The sequence below is a fragment of the Ceratosolen solmsi genome, unplaced genomic scaffold, assembly GCF_000503995.2.
Source record: "Ceratosolen solmsi marchali unplaced genomic scaffold, CerSol_1.0 scaffold11, whole genome shotgun sequence".
NCBI lineage: Eukaryota > Metazoa > Arthropoda > Insecta > Hymenoptera > Agaonidae > Ceratosolen > Ceratosolen solmsi.
In genome coordinates, this window is record NW_011948416.1 from 4746583 (window position 1) to 4767770 (window position 21188).

The following is a 21188-nucleotide window of genomic DNA, read 5'->3' on the forward strand; positions in this document are numbered from 1 at the left end:
GTTCTTCTCATGATCCGTAGTTCCCTAGTGGAAGGCTTGTTGACCTCGAGGGACTTACCTCGCGCGACCAAGCGATGGCCTTGGGCCGCTGATCGTCGAGCACCTCGCAGCCGATGTGCAAATCCTGGCCTTGCTCGAGCTCGATGTACTCGTACGGTAAGATGCGGACTGACGGACTGGTCGATTCCTTCACCAGCAGCCGGTGCACCACGTTCTTGTGCTCATTCTTCTCGAGAGCCTTGCACTTGTAGTTGTCCGAGCTGTCCTCCGGAAGGGCGTTGTGTATGAAGAGCGTGTTGTTTTGCAGCCGATGCAGGCGGTTGTTCTGCGACAATTTTGCATCGCCAGCAAATAGCACTTCAGCGCCCTTTTCCCAGTTTATCATCACGTTATCTGTAAAGTTTTATGATGCTTAAGTCGTGAACTTGTCGATCGCCAATAAGAATGCAAATTCGGCTTGATGTCATAGGGCTCTCGATCACGATGATTCGTTTGCATTTCGAGAAATAGTTTCGTAGTTGTTTGAAGGACACAATTCGTTAAGTTATCTCGGTGACTGTCTGTCTGTCTCTCTCTCTCTTTCTCTCTCTCTCTCTCTCTCTACCTCTACCTCTACCTCTACCTCTACCTCTACCTCTACCTCTACCTCTCGTTATGTATCTTTCTGCCTCTCTGCATGTGTACGCGTGTATGTGCGCTCGCGCGCGCGTCTAAGCTCTACAGCGATTAAAATAGAACTTAGAACAAAGTGGATTTTTTAGCGTTATATTGGTATTCCGTATGGGAACATTAAAATATTTATTTCAGCTAACATATTAAAATTGTGCATCGATAATATAAAAGTATCGGATGGTTGATTGTCAAGTCTTTGAGCTAATGAAAGATTATTTATAATATTATACGATTGTTGTTCGACACTGATTTTGACTGCTTTCGCCTATCTCCAAGTCCATCGAAAATATTGCTATCGCGATTGATGCATCGGATGAGTTCATGCGGTAATAAAGCCTTTTAACGATATTTTTAAGCTCTTAATTACACAAATATTTATTATGAAGATTATGAATTACATAGCGAGTTTGTGCCAGTTATATCGAAACGGACGATTAAATTTTTATTTGCATGCCCGTTATAACTGTAAGGGGAATCGGAGAATTCGGATTCTTTAATGATAAATATTAGTGCCAAATTCCTCCCTTATTAATAATGTACATTAATTATTACTACTTCATTATAAGTACTTATTAATAATCTAAACTGTTAACAATCTGATATTTGAATTAACCTTTATACAATGATATGGTAATATTTCCGATGCGCGTCATTGCAACTTGACATATTGAAAACAAAGGAACAACAAATTTTATTAGCATTCACGACTTAAAAATCAACATCGTCATTAGAACTTAATGATAATATTTCGTCAATATTATTATTATCGTTCCCGAAATATGCCGGTATTACATGAAAAAATAAAAATAAAAAAATTAAATAAAATAATGTCAATGTTATATCTCGTACGAGGAAAAAAAAAAATCTAATCTTGCTTATTTTAGAATATCTGGAACATTTCCAATATCGGCTAAATTGTTACGCCAATGAAAGTTCTAATTTTCATTTTATATTTCGCTTATGAAACATTTGCGCTAACAGCAGCATCTAAATACCAAACGAATTATTTATTTGCCATTATATAATTTACTACTAAAAAATGAATTGGCCTAATTTTATTATTCAAGAACATCGTAAAATTTCATCTAGATGACATAACGAACGTTTTCATTACTAATGCAATAGGATCAAATTTAAGCTTAATTAACAATTGTGGCTTTAATATAATAACGGTAATTCGAGCGAAGCAAGAATTTTCATTAATCTCCATGTAATAATAATCGTGGGTGTCTTATAATGAGGAGCGATGCGCAAACTCCCAGAGAGACACTAAACCGCCGACAATGATTGTAATAATCAAGCAATCGCTTAATTGCGTTAAAAATTCACTCCTCACGACTCACCCGCATTGACGAAATTACATGGCAGATAGACGTCGCTGCCCGCCTCCACCTGAAAGTATTGTGACTGCGTCAGGAGTTGAACCGGCGCCGATGACAAACCCTGTCCTTCGCTGTCATCGTACGCGTCCTCGTTATCCTCTAATTCGGCGTCATCCTCCGGATAAACGCTGTCGTCAATTTTGTCGTCGCTCGGCTTGCAGCAGACTGAAATGCGAGGCTATGATTATTATCTCGGGGAGGCATTCATGGGGATGGGAGCATTATTTTTGCTAGGATTTTCCATTCCACGCCCGGCCGTAAGATGAGAAGGCGAATCGTTTTACGGACTCGCATTATGCTGTGAAAATCTTGCGTATCGGAGTCACGAGTGTTTGTATTTCGAAGAAACCTCTTGACTGCGATAGCCATTAGCTCGGAGAACTCGTTTATAATCAGGGCAGCCATTTTTTACAGCCCGTTGTTACTAACAAAGAAATTGCGGCTAATGTTGTTAATAGCGGCTTAATACTTCACTTCCTAGTGTAAAACCTGCTGAGCCTCAAAGCGAGTATCCAAAAAAAGAAGCGGACGCATCGAGGATGTGTGGCGAGGGGGAATGAGAGAGAGAGAGAGAGAGAGAGAGAGAGAGAGCATACGCAGACGAGAAGAAGCGAGTCATTGATTTGTTTTGACAATGGGACGATGGGAGCAGGCGATATCGGCTTACGCAAGCTCCGTCCAAGACGTCGCTGCGTCTTTTCATTGTCCTTCTTAGACGGCCTCTTCCTACTTTTACACGCTATCCTCTTTCGTTTCCCGGCTTTCCCATCCATTGCATCCTATTATTATTGAAAGTAGGAAGTATTTTTGAAAGTGATCGAACCGGGAAGGTCTCCACGATGAATTCTCCTCGGGTTAACACCATTTTGCCAGCGTTGGACGATCGACGAACAGTCGTTTAATGTTCTAGTTTACGTTAACATGTGCAGACGAGTCGAATGTCCGTAGGAATAAGATATTGTTATAATTAAATATTAACATTATATTCATTTATCATTAATATAACGATTGTTTAAAACGGCCACCCGTTCATAAAATTAATAATTAACAATTGCGCGTACTATAATTACTCTGTTCAAACTTATTGTTATAATTAATTTAGTAATTTAGATATTGGATAAATACTTTATTGACATTTGCTTTCGTATCCTAAGAATATCTAACAAATGCCTATCCTTCCATCCTTTATCCACTCAAGTTTGTTTTATCAAGGACGCTCGGTTAATTATTATTAAACTCAATTTTTTAATAATGAAATCATTTTTAGATACGTTGTATTTTGTATTTAACGAATAAATTAGTTTAATGGTTTAATTAATGTATCAGGAAATTAATTGTAGTGCGATAAAAAAAAAAAGCTTGAGCATACTAGGTTTTTACAAACTTTTACAAAACAATTACACGAAACGCATTTTATCATTAATAAATTATTTTTGTGCAATTCCATGGGTAAAAAAAAAAAGGTAAAAAAAAAATATAAATTAGTGTCGATGAATCATGGAAGTAATATGTTTCTTCTTTCCCCTCAATTTTTAAATAATGTTTAAAACTTGATTTGTTTATCAAACGATGATACAACTAATTAATGAAAAGCTATAAGACGACACAAAGGCTTTTTTATTTTTCCTCAGCTCAAAATGTCCTATATAAAATTTTTTCTATTTATTCTATACTATTCTATTTTTCTCACTTATTAATTGCCATCGCATTTCTCGTCACCTCTTAACTAACGATGTACACACACACACACACAATTTTTCTCGCCATCGTATCTCATTTTTCTCGGAGGTCCATGAACCCATAGCTAAACTATAGAGAAATAGAAAGACGAGTAAGTTCTCACTGACATTCCTCTCTCCTCTCCCTCTCTCCCGCTCTTGCTCGCTCATTCGCTCACTAGCTCTCTTCCTCTTACTCTCTCTCTCTCTCTCTCTCTCTTTATATCGAGTCGCGGCGAGAGGAGCGTGCGTATAGAGTTGAAATTAGATTTGTGAACCGCGTCCGATTTCAGCGCATGCGCCTTCGCCTCAATATACGCGCGGGAAAGACGAGGTAAGCTTTATACACCCCCTCCCCTCAGCATTACGAGTCATCATTTCCGCTTGGTCGATCAACCCTTTTTACTCCGGCCTACGAGCATGACATTTTCCTTATGCCCAGGATTTTCCAAATGCTTTCCGAGCTTGAAGTGCGCCGCTTATTTCTTGTCCCTCGTCTATTATAACATCTCGATTCAATGTACGAGCGCGAATTCTTGGAAAGGACGTTTCGTTGCGTTAGAGGTGCTACATGTTAAGTACATATTGATTATAATTGGAGCCTTTGTTGAACGAACAACGATCATATAAAAGGCCATTATTTCAATAATAAATTTGGTGTGGGGGATTGTCGAGTTGGTATACTTTGTCACGAGTGCGCAATTCCTTATATGATTAAGCACGTAAATATATTGTATTTTTATTTACATACAGAGACAACTGCTTATGGAGAGAATTAATTGAAGCGCTTTTTTTTTTTTTTTTTTTTTTTTTTTTTTTTTTTTTTTGTTAATCTTTCATATGAATTACTAGTCTAAAGTAATAATATTGCAATTCATTTACTATGTAATTTTTTAATTTTGTGTGTGATTTAACATTACGATATTGTCGCTAAACCACACGATATGATACGTTTGAAAACTTCTAAATAAGAAAAATAATTGTCATAATTAATAATTTCTGAATAATTGGATAGATTAACTGTTGTGAATTAATGCTGACGCGACATTATTGAAAACAAAAGAATAAAAAGTATTTATTATAATGTAAAGTGTTAAATGAACAAGATCTATCTATCTATTTATCTATCTATATATATATATATATATGTATAATACGATAATTCATACAAGAGAAAAAGCCTGATATGATATATTGATTTTTCTTATGAAAAGTTAAAACATCATTTTTAAAAGTAGAACATATAACGAACTTAATATGCACATATGGGTAAACAATAGGAGAGCTTAGTCATAAAATGAAATTACCAAATTATTAAAATAAATAGTCGTTTCTCGTATCTCATAATTTAAATTGAAAGTCGATGCATATAGAGCGTACTAAAGTTTTACTTTAATGCACACATGTTTTCGAAAAGCTATAAGCAAAGAGATTACATGATTATTTAAAATAGCAAATAGCAAAATAAGAAATAAAATAGGAAATAGCAAAACTGTAAATACACACTTTGAATCTGACGTAGAAAATATTATTAAATATAGACTAAATACGTTAAGTATCCATAAACGCTTAACTACTTTGACTATATAATATCTAGATTTCTAGGTTATCACTATTTTATTATTTATGTATGTATATATATATATATATATATATATATATTTTTTTTTTATTTTTAAACTGTCATCCCTGATTTGTTCAAGTACTGCACGTCGATTATTCAAACGACTGTTTCCATCGTAATTGAAATTGCTTGCATTACTATTATGCATAATAACCCAGTCCGATTGGTGAAATTGAACGATAAAATCAAAATGCGTACGCGCGGCAATTGAAAATTGAAACATTTGTTAGTTACATTGCTTACGAGCTTGTCAAAAAAAGCATTAACGCGTTTACATGAATTGTTGATGGTACGATACCAATTGGAATACTCGAAATATATTTATCAAGTATTTAAAAATACCTTAACGTACTTTCTCATCTCCGATTTTCGAAAATGCAAACCAAGACACATCTTTCGAGTAAATAAGCCGCGAACAATCGACTTTTCTCCACGCGCTATCAATGCCACGCCAAGGTGATAAATAACCGAGACTGGCATTCTATATTTTTCTCTCGCCTCATTTCCATTAGTAGGTCATGACGATAGGGCTTGGCTTACTTACAATTACATCCTTTCAATCACTTACGTAAAGCGCTGATAAATTTACGCTTTAATAGCACATAAAGTGCACTTTTAGCGTGGAAGGATCTACTAGTCGACGTAAATAATGACAATTAATTCTATCGGTGAAACTCCAAGTCGACTCGAGGACATGTCCTCCCTCGTTCCTTCACCTCCTCCCCCTCCCCCTCGTTCCTTATCCTCCTCCCCCACCCCCTCCGCCTTTTCTAAGTTCGCGGGCAATCGGGCATTGGCCTAATTTTCACTGCGACAACGTGTCCTGCTTACGGACATTGCGTCCTCGATGGATATATCGGGATAGCATCGTCGGGACTCGGCTCCGGGAACAAATCGTGCCGCCAGTCATCTGTCTGTCCTCGCTTGCCTCGCTCCGACCTCATCCAACCGAACGGGAAGTCGCAACGCTTTCATTACGCTCGAGACCAGCTGAGCTTATCGTCCTCCTAACGTTGGCCTTAATAATTCCGCCACACGGAAAAAAGCCATTTGGGAGAAAATTGACTTGCCTCGTATGGAGAAAATGTTAACCAAAGCTCGGCCCAAGTACGTCGGGCACAAGTCAAGCGAATTTTGCTTTAATGAGTGTGTTGCGTTAATTTCGCACTGGCGAGCTACCGACATCATCGGAACTAATATACCAATTGTAAATTATCCAACTGTCAGCCCCGGCGATCGTTTTCCTGATTAATAGCGCGTCACGATTAGATAAATAAATCGGATAAATCGTGTCGAGTCGGGCTCTACGTTATCTGCGCCCAGCTCCTGGGACACGATCGTCCAGGGCTGGGCCAACGATCGATTGGCCTACATAAGCCGAGCTTGGCGTCCGAGCTCGTAATTATCCGTCTCATGAAAATCTCGGCGGCGGCAGTGGCGGCTGTTGCGCAAGCGACACCCCGCGCAATTTTAAACCTCCGGCTTCTGCGTCACTTCTGCCACACGGTCGGGGGTTGTTGTTGTTGTTGTTGTTGTTGTTGTTGTTGTTGTTGTTGTTGTTGTTGTTGTTGTTGTTGTTGTTGTTGTTGTTGTTGTTGTTGTTGTTGTTGTTGTTGTTGTTGTTGTTGTTGTTGTTGTTGTTGTTGTTGTTGTTGTTGTTGTTGTTGTTGTTGTTGTTGTTGTTGTTGTTGTTGTTGTTGTTGTTGTTGTTGTTGTTGTTGTTGTTGTTGTTGTTGTTGTTGTTGTTGTTGTTGTTGTTGTTGTTGTTGTTGTTGTTGTTGTTGTTGTTGTTGTTGTTGTTGTTGTTGTTGTTGTTGTTGTTGTTGTTGTTGTTGTTGTTGTTGTTGTTGTTGTTGTTGTTGTTGTTGTTGTTGTTGTTGTTGTTGTTGTTGTTGTTGTTGTTGTTGTTGTTGTTGTTGTTGTTGTTGTTGTTGTTGTTGTTGTTGTTGTTGTTGTTGTTGTTGTTGTTGTTGTTGTTGTTGTTGTTGTTGTTGTTGTTGTTGTTGTTGTTGTTGTTGTTGTTGTTGTTGTTGTTGTTGTTGTTGTTGATAAAGGATGTATGTAGTTGGCGCCTTTCCCTCCCGCATTGATCTATTTTCGAGGTGCGCACGTAGCGGAGGGACGTATTATCACTGCGAGGATTTATTTCACCACGGAGAAAGATCTTAAAGGTGGGCGCTTATGATTAATATGCCCAAGTGCGTATCTGCACTTTACGAGCCTTAGCTATTTTTCTTAGGTAAAATAGCTCGGTTGATTAACGAAATTAATACGCGAATGGTTTGGTGATTGTGTTGGTGGTAGGGAAGGAGGGAGCGAGGGAGGACGTTATACATCATTGTAAAAATTAATTGGATTAAAAGGGGTAACGAATGGTAATGAATCTCGAGTCAGTGGTACGCCCATTGTGCAAACCTTGGCATTAAAAGATACTTGTCAAGTACAAAAGGACAAAATTGAAAATTGGCGTAATGCACCTCGATGGTCCGAACTATTTAATTTCATTGTTTAAATCTTCGATACTTTCGATATTGCTCATTAGAATAGCACTAAAGCGTCCTTAGGATATGGCCTTGGGACCTAAGTTCTAAGTTAACTTAGAACATGAGAAAAATGTCAAATTATAGGTATTTACATTTCGTGGTCATAACTAGATAAATTTTCCGCCTGTATGTTTACCGATACAGAAGGTCGGATACAGAATAAATGTGAAAAAGGAGCAGTCGAGTCCACCATCTCTTCTAACATCTCACCTAACGTTCAAAGCCCGTCAACCCCACAGCGTGAGGTTTCTCAACATCTTCACGCAGGTAAGCTATTCTTTCGTTTCAATAGATTTATCGCATCGTTTTACGAAAAGAGAAATCAGGAGTGAGAAGAAGGAGAGAAAAGGGGAAAAAAAAAAAAAAAAAAAAAAAAATAAGAAATGGACTTCCGGGTGTATGTCCAGCCCTTGGGCTTCTCTTATTTTCCGTTGTATACCAGTTGGTCGAGGGCAGGGGGCGATGACTCAGTGTCGGACGAGTCTTTACATCATATATCAAAGCACCGATATTAATCAATCGAGAACAAGAGAGAGAGAGAGAGAGAGAGAGAGAGAGAGAGAGAGAGGAGGCATTTTTCGTCTTCCAATGCATATATGCGATGCATCTTGAATTCTTCAACATGATGAGATATATGCACTTTCTTACGTGACGCTTAAACTTTTTTCGCTGTCTCAAAATGCAAAATGCAGCGAAAAATGTAATGACAAATAATAACAACAATAAAAACAACAACAACAACAACAACAACAACAACAACAAAACATATAAATAAATGTAGAAAGAAAAATACTAGATACAATTTGTATAATCGCATAAATGCATGTAAAGAGTCATTATTAGCATATTGATTTTTAATAGTTGCATTCTTGGAGTGATTTGTTAAAGAGAGGAAGAATGAACGTTCGACACAATGAGACTAGCATGTCAAGCGAATGTTTTCGAGTGGCGGTTGCCTATAAAACTTATATCTTAGCTTCATTAGCTTCTTTATATGCATTACATACAAACGTATAATAAATTATTTTGAAATTTATCGTTGCAATTATCGTACCAACTAAATGTTATATTACTTTAGAGGCTTATTGTAATCCTAGTGCAAGACCTTGTAACCATTTTACCGATGATTTTCATAACCCAAAGTAGAGAAATTAAATGGAAATAGCGAATAAAACGTCCAAATTCATGAGCTTGTAAGCAAAACGAAGACAATGAGATTCACGAAGATTTTCTGGGGAGAGCAAAGTCGGTAAATTTACGACCCTGTTAATGAACAATTATCGACCGATTAGATGCGATATCGTTAATATTATTTTTTATTTTTAAGTGAATAACGGAATTAATTGACGATTTAAGTGACGGACGTGTATGCGTGTAGCGATTACTGTATTAAAGTGTAGTTGATACAAAAGTATGTAGTATAGTCGCTCGATAAAATCGATTACAAGCGATTATCGGCGCATTCGAGGTTGTCGATACGTCGGATAAGTATTAATCGGGAGCACGCATACGTGTGCGACGAATCGTCAGTCAGTGAGTAGCGCAAATTTCAAATAAATCAAGCATCGTTCATTTACAGGGCAAGTCGACGCTTCGGACCCAAACAATAAGTACAGCGAAAAACCGCGAAATTGCGTCTCGATTATTCGACGCATGACACGGCGCAATACAGTTTGTTATTTTCCTTGCCAATTCCAATTGCCAAATGAATAGAGTTTCGGGAGTTGTTCGGTCCTAATGACAATGTTTTCTTGGAAGCTTGGAAGGTTCGAAGGCGAGTCGCATCCGCGGAACTAATAATCGACTACGGGTTAGTGGGTTTGGTGGTTGGTTTTGGGGTGGGGTGGGGGGAATCTCGAATGCATCAGTCATCGTTAGGATCGCGAGGCGCGGCTTCTCTCGTCTATACGACCTCGATATGCCAACAGCCCCTCTTACTTTATTTAACGAGGAATTACGTTAATAGCAGCCTTTTTGAATGCCAGAATCTTTATCATGATTTTAAATCATTGGCGATGAAAGAATAGAAATTAGCCCATTCTCTCGCCTATAGACGTTTCGCTTGATGTAATGATGCTCTTCTTGCTCATCGGTAAGAAATACCACGATAGATAAGACAACGTAGCAACTAACATTCTTATTTTTATTACGAATATCAGATTATTGCTTATTACGGAATGGGGTAGCGAAGTTGGACTTTACAGGCGCTGCGATCATTTAAAATCATTTTCCTCGCAAGACGAAAGGCGAATTATAATCTTTCGATGGTCCATATGCCTAAGGCACTTACGAGAAACATAATTTTTAAACAATTCTTCCTATCTTATGCAATCACTAGCTCTCGTCGATAATTACGAGCTTAAGAGCCGAGCGAGTGCGCACGTATACGTAAAAATTCAGTTCTCCTTGCATTTTTCGCCCGCATCTGCTAGTCCACGCTTATGTCCCAAGAAAGCGCATCGCGGAATCTCGATAGGTTGAAGTAAGATAAATCGGCAACATTAGCGATTCGCGCGACGCACAGAGTTATCGTGACAAAATGATTGCCCGATCGGCGTTCCTCTCTCGCTCCAAGCGGAATTCCCTGCCACAGTTAGTGAAATAACAACGAATAGCTCGCCATTGTAATTTCGCGCAGCCCCCGACGCGTAACGGGTCAAACGCGTCCGTGGCGCTGTTTACGAACGACGATCACGCCAATTCCGAGTGCAAAGGTGAATTATCGGAGGTCGACGACCTCGGCGACGGCGACACCTGTTGCACGCGATGGGAGCGACATTTTTCGGAATTTTTTCTTACTTTCTAGGCTCGATCATTCGACGCGCTTTCTCCATATCTCGTGTGAAAATGGCGAGGCTTCATTGGCGCCGAATCTAGCAATTAGCAAGATATGATTGCGCTGAGGCGCGAATAACTCGGATTGATGAGAAAAGGATAGATTAACACGCGAATGGCGATTATCGTTTAATTAAAGGATCGCTTAAAGAATTATTCACAATGAGGGATATCCTTGAACGTCGATATCCTGCTATGAGCAAGCTATTATTGTAAACGAATATAAATAGCTTTTTCAATTGAATTCAATTATTATTTGTCAATTTGCAATTATTTCAATTATCTACGATTCACGAATTTCGATAGAAAATCTTTGGAATCTTTGGGAAAGATCCAAGAAATATGAAATAGAGCATTGACTTGTTAAGTATTAATTAAGTATTCGTATTTAACTATGAAAAATGATTCGCAAAAATTTTAGTCTCGAAGCGAGAACTTTGATTAAATCGGTATAAATTTATTTTCCAAACATGTTTCTATCGTCTCAATTATTACGTTGATTAATGATACAAAAAAAAAAAAAAAAGACAATAAAACATCATAATAACAATTAGCCTTGGCTTTAACGCGGAAAGATGAATTTACAGAGCGTGAGCGTGGTATTTTCATTAACACGTATTCGATTTTGCATTAATGCGAAACAATGGCCAAAAGTAAAAAAAGCAACAACAAGAAGCGCTGAGTTTATAGTTTGCAGTTTTGTACTTATAACCGATTGGCTAATAATAATGCATTTATTTTGAAGAGGTTAATTTTGCATTCAACGACATTTTTACGCAAGTTTTGTTATGTACGCGTAGTGCCATAAGCAGGAAACACTCGGACTTTTTCTTTGTCCAAATGGCCAAACTCCCGGCAACGTTTGCCAACTATTTATATATCCTTAACAACACCAGACGATTAATGAAAAATTAAATCGACATTATAACGGACAATGCTCGAGCGTACGTTTGGAAGGATGAGATTGAAATAAGCGCGAAAACAATATTAGTCCGTTACATGGTAATTGCGTTAAGAAATTGGTATGCGCCGTTGGAGTAATTGAATTTAAATTCAATATATCAAATGGAGAGTACCGATGAAGATATTAGAAATAGATTTCTTCCAACTATCTCTATGGTGGAGCACGCTTGACCCATTTTTAATTGTTCGTGACTTAACTGCTCGAATAATTATCGAGAACTAAAAAAGGATCGTCCAAAGGATTGGATGCGCGCCCAAGTTTTTTTTAAAGCACACGTGGTTTTAATTTATCGTGGTGAATTAACTTGTCGATGCTTCGATCGTAGGCGGACACACGCCACCGCTGTGCATTAGCCTCTAAAATAGTAAATCTATATCAGCAACGCATTTTTCAAATAAATTTGTTACATTAGTTGTGTAAACTGAAGGCGATTTGTTGTTGTTGGATTGAAAATTTGGGTTAACAGTAATCGAGCCTCGATTTATTTATCTTGGACTAATTGAATATTTCAATGATCGTTGGTCAGAGCGCTCGTCATTGCTTTGATTTTTCGCCACTTTCATTCATAACGGGGACGACGATCGTTTGCCATTGCGCCGCCGCGCGTAAAATGTTTTATTTAACCATGATAATCGCACTAATCAACGATCCCGAGAGGCCGCGTACGACAAAACGAAAAAAAAAGTCCTCATTGATCAATCTTTGGACTCACTCTCATAATTCACATCTGCCGCAACTTTAATTGCAATATTTTCTAGCGGCCGCGAAAGCCCGAAGAAAACAACAGATATTCGCGAATTTTGAATAGTCGACTGGCGCACGTCTCTATTTGCCGCTTTTATCCATCTGTCACAGTCCAGAAGACGTGCTTTCGCCGACAAAATTATCGATTACTTTTGGTTGGATGACACACAATTATCGTACTAACTAACTAGCCCAACCAAACCTCCTTTCGCCACTCGGTTTGTTTGCTCCGTCGAGGCGCCGAGTCGAGATGATCGACTCATTGCTTATACAATTTTACAAGACTGTTTATAATTCGTGATTTAGCATCTGCTAAATAAAAATATATGACGATGGACTTACATTTGGTCGCGAGTTCGCGGTCTCGTTAGCGTTAAAATACCTCCTCTGACCTGTTACGAAGCTGCAAAATTTTCGGATTAATTTTCGAACGAGGCAGGCATTATTATTTCTTCCTCAAAACGTTATTTTCATTAATATTCCATACCATGATTACGATGGCACGATTAATTTATCCAATTGTACACCAAGGCTTGTGATGATTCTTATTAAAAACGAAAAACGATAAACGAAAAACGAAAAACGAAAAACGAAAAACAAAAAAGAGCAAGAGAATAGAGAGGGAGAAAAAAAAGGTGCTTTATCCTTCATGCTCCGATAATAAATGAAAAAAAAAAAAAAAAAAAAAAAAAAAAAAAAAAACAACTAAAATTATACTCGTTGAACAAAAATTGGTAGATGGGTGAAGGTGACAAGAGGGAGTCAATGCGGCATGACGCATTTCAGCTTCTTATTCGTCTTCCTTTCATTTGCAAGGTTGAAAACAGCGAAGGAGTTGATTGGGAGGAACGTTTAATGAGAGAGTAGTATTATTTTCGTTTTATTTCGTCGGATCGTGAATGCACCTGTGAGATAAGCATTTATTAATAATCCGAACGTTCGTTTTCTTAGAAGAAAGCGAGACCATAGCCCAAACTGTTTTTGACAATGTGCCAAGCGTAATAATACAAATACGACGTCCGTAACATACATGCATACATCATACATATCAATGTATTGATTTTTTTTTTTTTTTTTTTTTTTTTTTTTTTTTTTGCACACGTAAGCTTCTATTACTAGGCTTTAGTTAAGTATGTGAACGAGGCATTTTTATAATTAAACCTGTGTTTGTTGTATAGCGACATATACATACTCGTTTAAGCAACGAGTCTTATAATTCGACGATAAATAAACGGCGATTGTTGCTGTGTGTTAGTGGATTAAAAGAGAGTTGGCAAAATAGTTTGTTAAATTGCTTTATTCGCTTGGTGTATTTGTCGTAATTCTACTCGACTCATCATTTTTATACTTACCTATTTTACATTTAATTAACGCTCGTTCATTTCAATTATTGTTGACAAGATAATTATGGCTTCGATTAGTTCGAAAGCACATTGCTGGAAACTCAAATGGTATTCTACATTTCAAGACAAAGCAAAAACATAGAAACATTATATCGCCATCGTTAAGCACGTTGTTACATCTCCATCGCAGCGCTGCTGCTGGTTTAAATGCAACTCGGATCAGATTCCCGGAGGAGAAAGTTTACAATTCATCGTATCGCGGTTCTTACATAAAATTTTCGAGCCCACATAACAAGCAATAAAACAACTTTGACGTTGAATTTTGAATAATTGAATAACTGCGCGGAAACACACACATCCCGCATGTGTTGCGTTTCGGCTAACGATTCTGTAATACGAGATTCGAATCGATTTCTCATAATTGAATTTGATTCGTGAATTGGAAAAGCCTCGAATAATTAGTTTGACTAATGGAATTGAGATGTCAGTTGCCCTCTGGTTTACAAAATATAATGCTTTCTGTCACTTATCATCATTTTCCTTTGGTTTCTCATGAACTATTATTAAAGTTTTTTTTTGAATATTGTTAGCGCGCGACTTAAAAACAATCATTTGTCTTAATAGCTTGAAATTTTGTATTATTACATTCGAGATCAATGCAACAAGATCGATAAATTATCTATAGCACGTTTCATTATGTATACTCACGCGTATTGTCCATTCTTAACGAGAGCTTTTATGAACAATGTCATAAGATTATCAAAATTACGCACAACTTTTTAATGCGTCGGTGCGCGAATACGTATGGAAATAAAAAATTTTCTCAATACCGAGTAGCTCATAAATATCCATCGATTAACCGCATCTCTCGTTATAAATAAGTCAATTTTACGTATCGAATGCACGCGCGTTTTCACCATTCGAAGCCAATTACATATTAAAGAGAATATGCCAATATTCACGGAGGGGCCGAGTTGTCTTTGAAAATACTATGAATTCTCTAAGCCGTCGAAACCAATATGACGACAAAGAGTCTGTCCAGTCAGTCGCACGACAACGCAGCTCTTTATGCAGTTGGGAAGAAACGCCGTAAACATTGTTATTGCGAGCCCATCTCCCTCCTCTCTCATTAATTAATTTTGATTAAAAAACGAAAAACAAAAAAAAAAAAAAAAAAAAAAAAAAACAAAGAGAAAAAAATCACAACTTTTCACTTCTCTCTTAGCGCATAATCTTCATTCATTCGTTTGCGATGAAACAGCGAGCTCTAACGCAATAACGTCACGACGAATTAGTCCATCAACATTTACAGGATGATTTGTCGCATCGCTCCGCCGACTCATCCCTTTCTTTTCCTTTCTTCTCCGCAAGTCCATTAAAAGCCCGCCTTCCAGATGATATACGAACAGGCGCGTACGAGCGAAGGATAATCCCAAGTAGGCGCGAGCAACGCATTATTCCAACGCGTTCACGCACACGCGCACACGATCGGGACAAACATTCAAATTTTATTGGCGCTTCACGTGAAAACGCGAGGGCCCGCTGCGTCCCTTTATCAAGCTTCGAGCTGCAGTCACGCTCGGCTATTTTTCACTCGTAAACCGTCGATCCATCATCCATCAATTCACATTCACTAGGTACTATTTACCGACTGGCTTGCAGGTTACATATCCTGGGGTCGTAATCGTCGCTGCTCCCATCCGGGTTATCTATTGATCGACGTACTCCCACTAGTGCGCGCGTGTCACAGCCAACATCTTTGTTTGACTTTTCTACCCCTCCCCCAGCGTTATTAATAGGGGCGCTCTCTCTCTCTCTCTCTCTCTCTCTCTCTCTCTCTCTCTCTCTTTCTCTCACTGCCCGGTCGACGCCGTGATGAAACTCCGTTCTCTAACAGCGCTGAGAATAATGATATGTGAATTATAACAGCGATTGATCGGGATTTTTTGGATGAGTGCTTAGAATGCGCATTCACCCATCTTGCCTTTCCCTCGAATTTTCAATGTCCCGAGTTTTATTGCCGTAAGCTCGAGTAAATGTTTATGGAGAAGAATGAAGAGTCGATGGATGCTTAGAGGAACATAATGAACTCTTCAATCGATGATGCTCAATTATTCTTACGAGGCAAATCTATAGTGTGAATTATTGTAGGCAACATCGGATCTCGTTGAGCGGGGTGCTTAAAATAAATTTAATATAACATTCTTAGGAAACTCGATGTGTTTGTTTTCTATTATTTTAATAACGCAGATAATCCCATTTATACTTTGGTACTTTTAGATTAAATAGGCCGACATAACAATCCTCGCAAAGCTAGACAATATTTATAAAATTCTTCGAACTCGATTGATATAATGTTGTTTACTACCTCAAACTAACTAACAAGTAAAACAGAATGAAATGTCTTTTGAGAGCGGCAACGGTTAGACCACCAGCAGTCATATCATATCAGAATTTCTACATAAAAACACAAATGTTTATTGGTGGTTGGGAATTAGCGGCATTATTTTTTATCTATAGCAAACCTCATTATAGAAAGTGAATGATAAATTTCATTATACGTATTAATATCCCATATCCCTGTCTCTCTCTCTCTCTCTCTCTCTCTCTCTCTCTCTGGTATTATTCAATAAATGGCTGCTTTCTCGAGATAAAGAAACTCATTTGCTCCGCTTACTTAATCTGATTCTATATGTAATATGCCCATACGTAATTTCTATTTTTCCCATTAGAGCACAAGTAATTTCGAGTCTTGCATATTTACGCGAATGCAAATAAAAGTTTATTGTAAAAATAAAACGATATTCAAATGCGATTTAAAATTTATTCATTATTCATGTGGGTCAACGTAAAAGGCAAAAAGAGGTTACTCTACCTTCATGTTAGATTAAGACGCTTCGATTTTTTCATTGAAAAAGTCAACGTTTATAAGTATATGAAGGTATTAGGTCACAGGGACTTAAGTAAACTCAAAATTAATATTTTCTCGTTTGTCTTATCCATACACTTATTAAATTATTTTCTCAATATTTATCAATTTTCTGTGAGACTTTATTTAATTAAATTAATAATGCATTTAAAGGTTATATTTTAGATTGCCGGCATATTAGATATTTACATTTCTGAAATTATTTCATTGTTTTTTCGTCTTTCGTTTTCGGTACTTTTATCAATTTATAAATTTTTCTTTCATTTTTTCTTTTCTTTTTCTTCTTATTTTTTTGTTTGGCCTTTTTGCATCTGTTTTCTTTATTCTTTTTACTGAATAAAGAACAAGTCAATCGATATAGTCGTTTATGGAATCGTTAAAATGTACAGACTACAGACTGAAAAAGTACATCGCGAGCGGGCATGAAATAAATTTTAATACTCCCGACTTTATAACGAGACGAAGTTTCAAAATTAATTGTAAATAAAACTTTATTGCAGCAGAATTGTTTTATATATATATATATATATATATATTTTTTTTTTTTTTTTTTTTTCCAAAACAATCGCCAATATTATGTTTGACCTTAAAAATTTTATTTCAACAGTTAGGTGTTTGAAGGATAGGAGAGAACGCTTATTAGTAACCTTGATCAGATAACATTTATATACCAAACTTGCCGATTTCGACTCGTAAAAGAGAAATGAACGATGCGTATCTTTTCGAGCTGACCTCGTAAATCTGATTTGAATCGCGTAGTCGCACGACTGTCCCACGGCTTTCTTTCCGACAATTAATTAATTCTCAGGCCAAAAAGCATTTGCTAAAGCCAATTTTACATATTTTTAATAAAATCAAAATTATTAACGGCTCATTACTAAAGCATTAGCCTTTCTACGATTATTCATAAATGCGCACTTCTAATCACGAATCTCGGTAGTAAATATTAATCATTCGTAACTTATTTTGTCACTCCGAGTGTGTGCACGCGAGTGTTCATGTGCCAGTGCACATGTGTCATATCATGCGTTCTCTTACTGTTATTATCGAGTTTGCTTAAGGTTACAACAGACATTACGTAAGAGCACACTTGCATCCTTAAAGTAGGACAAAAATCTTGCGCTACGCGTCTCGAATGTCAAGCCAACGAGCTTCGCGTAAATCACGAGGAGATCAAACATTTGCAGTCGACCGACAACGAAATTCAAATTCCAGCCGAGAATTCACGAGACTTCGAGGTAGCCACGTAATGACGCCGTGCTGACGAGGGAGGAGGCTGGACCTACCCGTAGCTAATAAAGAAAAGAAGCCGCGGTGCCTTCCTCGAGGTGCGCACGTAGCGTATGATCGTCCCGAGGTAGCGCGTGCCCCACGTCAATAAAGAGCTTCGGCGCGTGAGGGAATGCGAGGAATGACGTCAGCCATTCGTCGACAGCTGCCTGGGAAATCCGTAGGGACGGATTTTCGCGCGTCCTTCCTGCGCCATTGACATTGAGGCCGCTGATCTCTCTCCCCCTCCCCACCCAACATATCTTCTTCCAGTCAGCGACAAATACGCACGCCGAATGCAAATACATTTTTATGTCCTACTTATGGGGCTTTCATTTATTTTTCCCAGCATATTAATATCAGCATCCGCTCACGTCGATAATACGCCAAATTCATTATGATCGCACTTGAAAACGTTCGCTCACCCTCTTCCCAAAAAGCTGCCTCGTCAAAAGACTTTTATTAAATATTGCCTTCGGGAATAATTGGGGTCACGGGAAAGTCAGCCGAGCCGTCACCAGCGATGCCCACGTAATCCATAAGATCCCGGAGCTTCGTACTTATAGACCGTGAAAATGGATCTCCTCGATGGTTACCTACTCCAACAAGAGCTCGGTGGTCACACTTGCGAGGACCTTCACGCTGGACGAACGTCCAGCCCAGGGAGCGGCCATCGGTTTATCGCTTCCGTCGACGCTCCTCGACGTCCCCACGGGCCTCCTCGCCGCACATTATCATTGCCGTCCGGGGATAAGTCGTCTCGCCGCGGCGACACGAGTCAAACTCCCGTTGCAAACTCCCAGAGGCATATCGCACTCGCGAACTTATGGAAGATCTCGTATCGTCGTTGGCTGGACATCGGCTTGACGACGGGACGATCGGCGGGTGCCGTTTATACGTCAAAAGTCGAGGCCTTTCGGCGAGACGGAACTATCGATTCTCGAGAATCAAACGTCGGGCAGCTTTTCTACGCTCGTACCAATCAAGTACAATTAATTGACTAAGTCAGCTTCTTAGCAGCATTAATTCCTTACGTCACAGGATATTGCAGTATTATTAGAGTATTCGATTGAGAGAGATTATTATTTAAAGAAAAGTGACGGGATGGGACTTTTATCCCTAGGATAATATATAAAGATAAAGTCCGGTCTCGGCTAATCGTATACGTTCTCATTATAATCCTTTGCTTGTAAATTGTCTTTAATTTTTGTTAAATACTTTAATTAATCGATAGCGATGCTGAAATTAATATTAGCAGAAATTTGTGCAAATGTTATACAAGTTTATTTATAAGCCCACCAATGTAAATAATGGGGCTTAATTTTCATCCTTTTTCTTCTTCCCATGAGAAATTCCAGTGCCGCGCATTATAGTGGAAATATTGATGTGTTAATATTACTTGGCCTTATGAAATAAATACGTGAGAATATGGAAGTTTTTAACGCTTAAAGCGCTACCCGAAGGACATGAAATAAAAATCAACTTCCTGGCGTTAATGCTATTAATGCATTGCACTCGACGTTCTCCACTATTATGCCGATTATAACAATTAATTTTATTCGTAAACAAATACAATATTAATCGTCATAATTTATCGTCGATTATAACTAAGCCAATATCAGCGCCAAATAATTCTTTCGCTCTCCCTTGTTGCCAATGTTTTCCATCTACAATATCAGCATCGATTAACGCAAAGTAACTCGTCAATTGGCTTCAATTCACACTGTCTGGCTTTAACGTAAATTCACGATCAAGAGTGTTAAAAAGTGTACTATTAAAAAGCACCAAGGCGCGAGATGTGTTTTTCTCTCTCATTTTTTTTCTCATCATCATCATCATCATCATCATCATCATCGTCGTCGTCGTCATCATCATCATCATCATCATCATCATCATCATCATCATCATCATCATCATCATCATCATCATCATCATCATCATCATCATCATCATCATCATCATCATCATCATCTTCTTCTTCTTCTTCTTCTTCTTCTTCTTCTTCATCTTTTTAAACGGATAAAGCGGCCATTCAATTTTACTAACAAGAATATTAAGATTTCGAAGGTTACGTCTTTCTCGAGAATATATAAGGCAGCATCTGTTAAAGCTTCTAACATTTTTGCTAAATCAATCGATTATTACCATTTGCTCTGTAAATATCAGAATTTTTTTTTTTTTTTTTTTCTTTAATGGATATCAATATGTTTTTCAGTCCCACGAGCGTACACGCGAGAAATAACACGTATTTAGTTGTGCAAGCGACATTTCCGAATGAACGCACACAAGCATAACCTCTAAATTAATTATTCAAGTCTTTACACACGCACACAAAAACGCGCACACTTACGCTAAAAAATGACGCTTCAATTATAATTAAATGTAAGTCGTTAAAAATAATTGAAGTAAGATAAATGGCTTATATCGTGGAATCAATCTTTAATAAATGTTAATTACTGTAAAAAAATATGTAATGCCAAATATAACAATGTGAGTTATGTATTTGCATTGCTGTCAAAAAATAATATTCTAATCTTAATAAACGTTTAAGAATCCTTTCGTTTCATCCTAATGTCCTTCTGTACCTCTGTACGTCGGAATGAAAAACTTAAATTATAAATTAAATTATACATTATTACAATGAATTTTTTTATACTTCAAGTCTATTTTGATTAGTAAGAATATGCATATTATAGATTACGTAGCTAAAATTAAAAGCAAAAAAGCACTTTTAGTAAAGATGATTATTAATTTTAATGTCAATGTGTGTTGATTGTGATGCCCAAATATTATTACTTAAACTTCAAATGACAAATTATTAGCTCGGAATGTTCTTACGGCCTTTACATGCTTCACACACCTAATTTTAATTTTCACAATTTGAGATGAGAAGTCAGTATTGGATGACGTTACAAATGTATTATAACTGCCGAATTGCCGAATTGATGATTGCTAAAAGGACATACGAACATCTTTTAAAAAACAAAAGAAGTAAAATAAATAAAAAACAAATAACAACAAAAATTCCCAAAGTTTATGTTACGATATGCGGGTACATTTAATTCTATAGAGTAAAGTACAGTATTTTATTTATATTTTCTATATTCAAATACAGCAATGATGGGATGGGAAAGAGCATTAATATACAGAATAATGACACATTAT

At 37.5% G+C, this 21188-nt stretch overlaps 1 protein-coding gene across 1 annotated transcript in view; it reads right to left on the minus strand.

Annotated features, from left to right (window-relative positions):
- The window catches only part of LOC105359216 (muscle M-line assembly protein unc-89), a 173667-nt gene that overhangs the window by 5566 nt on the left and 146913 nt on the right, over positions 1–21188 (minus strand). Inside the window, exons 2-3 of the mRNA XM_011495737.1 lie at positions 2016–2219; positions 59–393 (exon numbers count right to left, since the gene is read on the minus strand). Of these exons, the coding sequence (XP_011494039.1) occupies positions 59–393; positions 2016–2219 (539 nt within the window). The remainder of the gene's footprint in view (positions 1–58; positions 394–2015; positions 2220–21188) is intronic.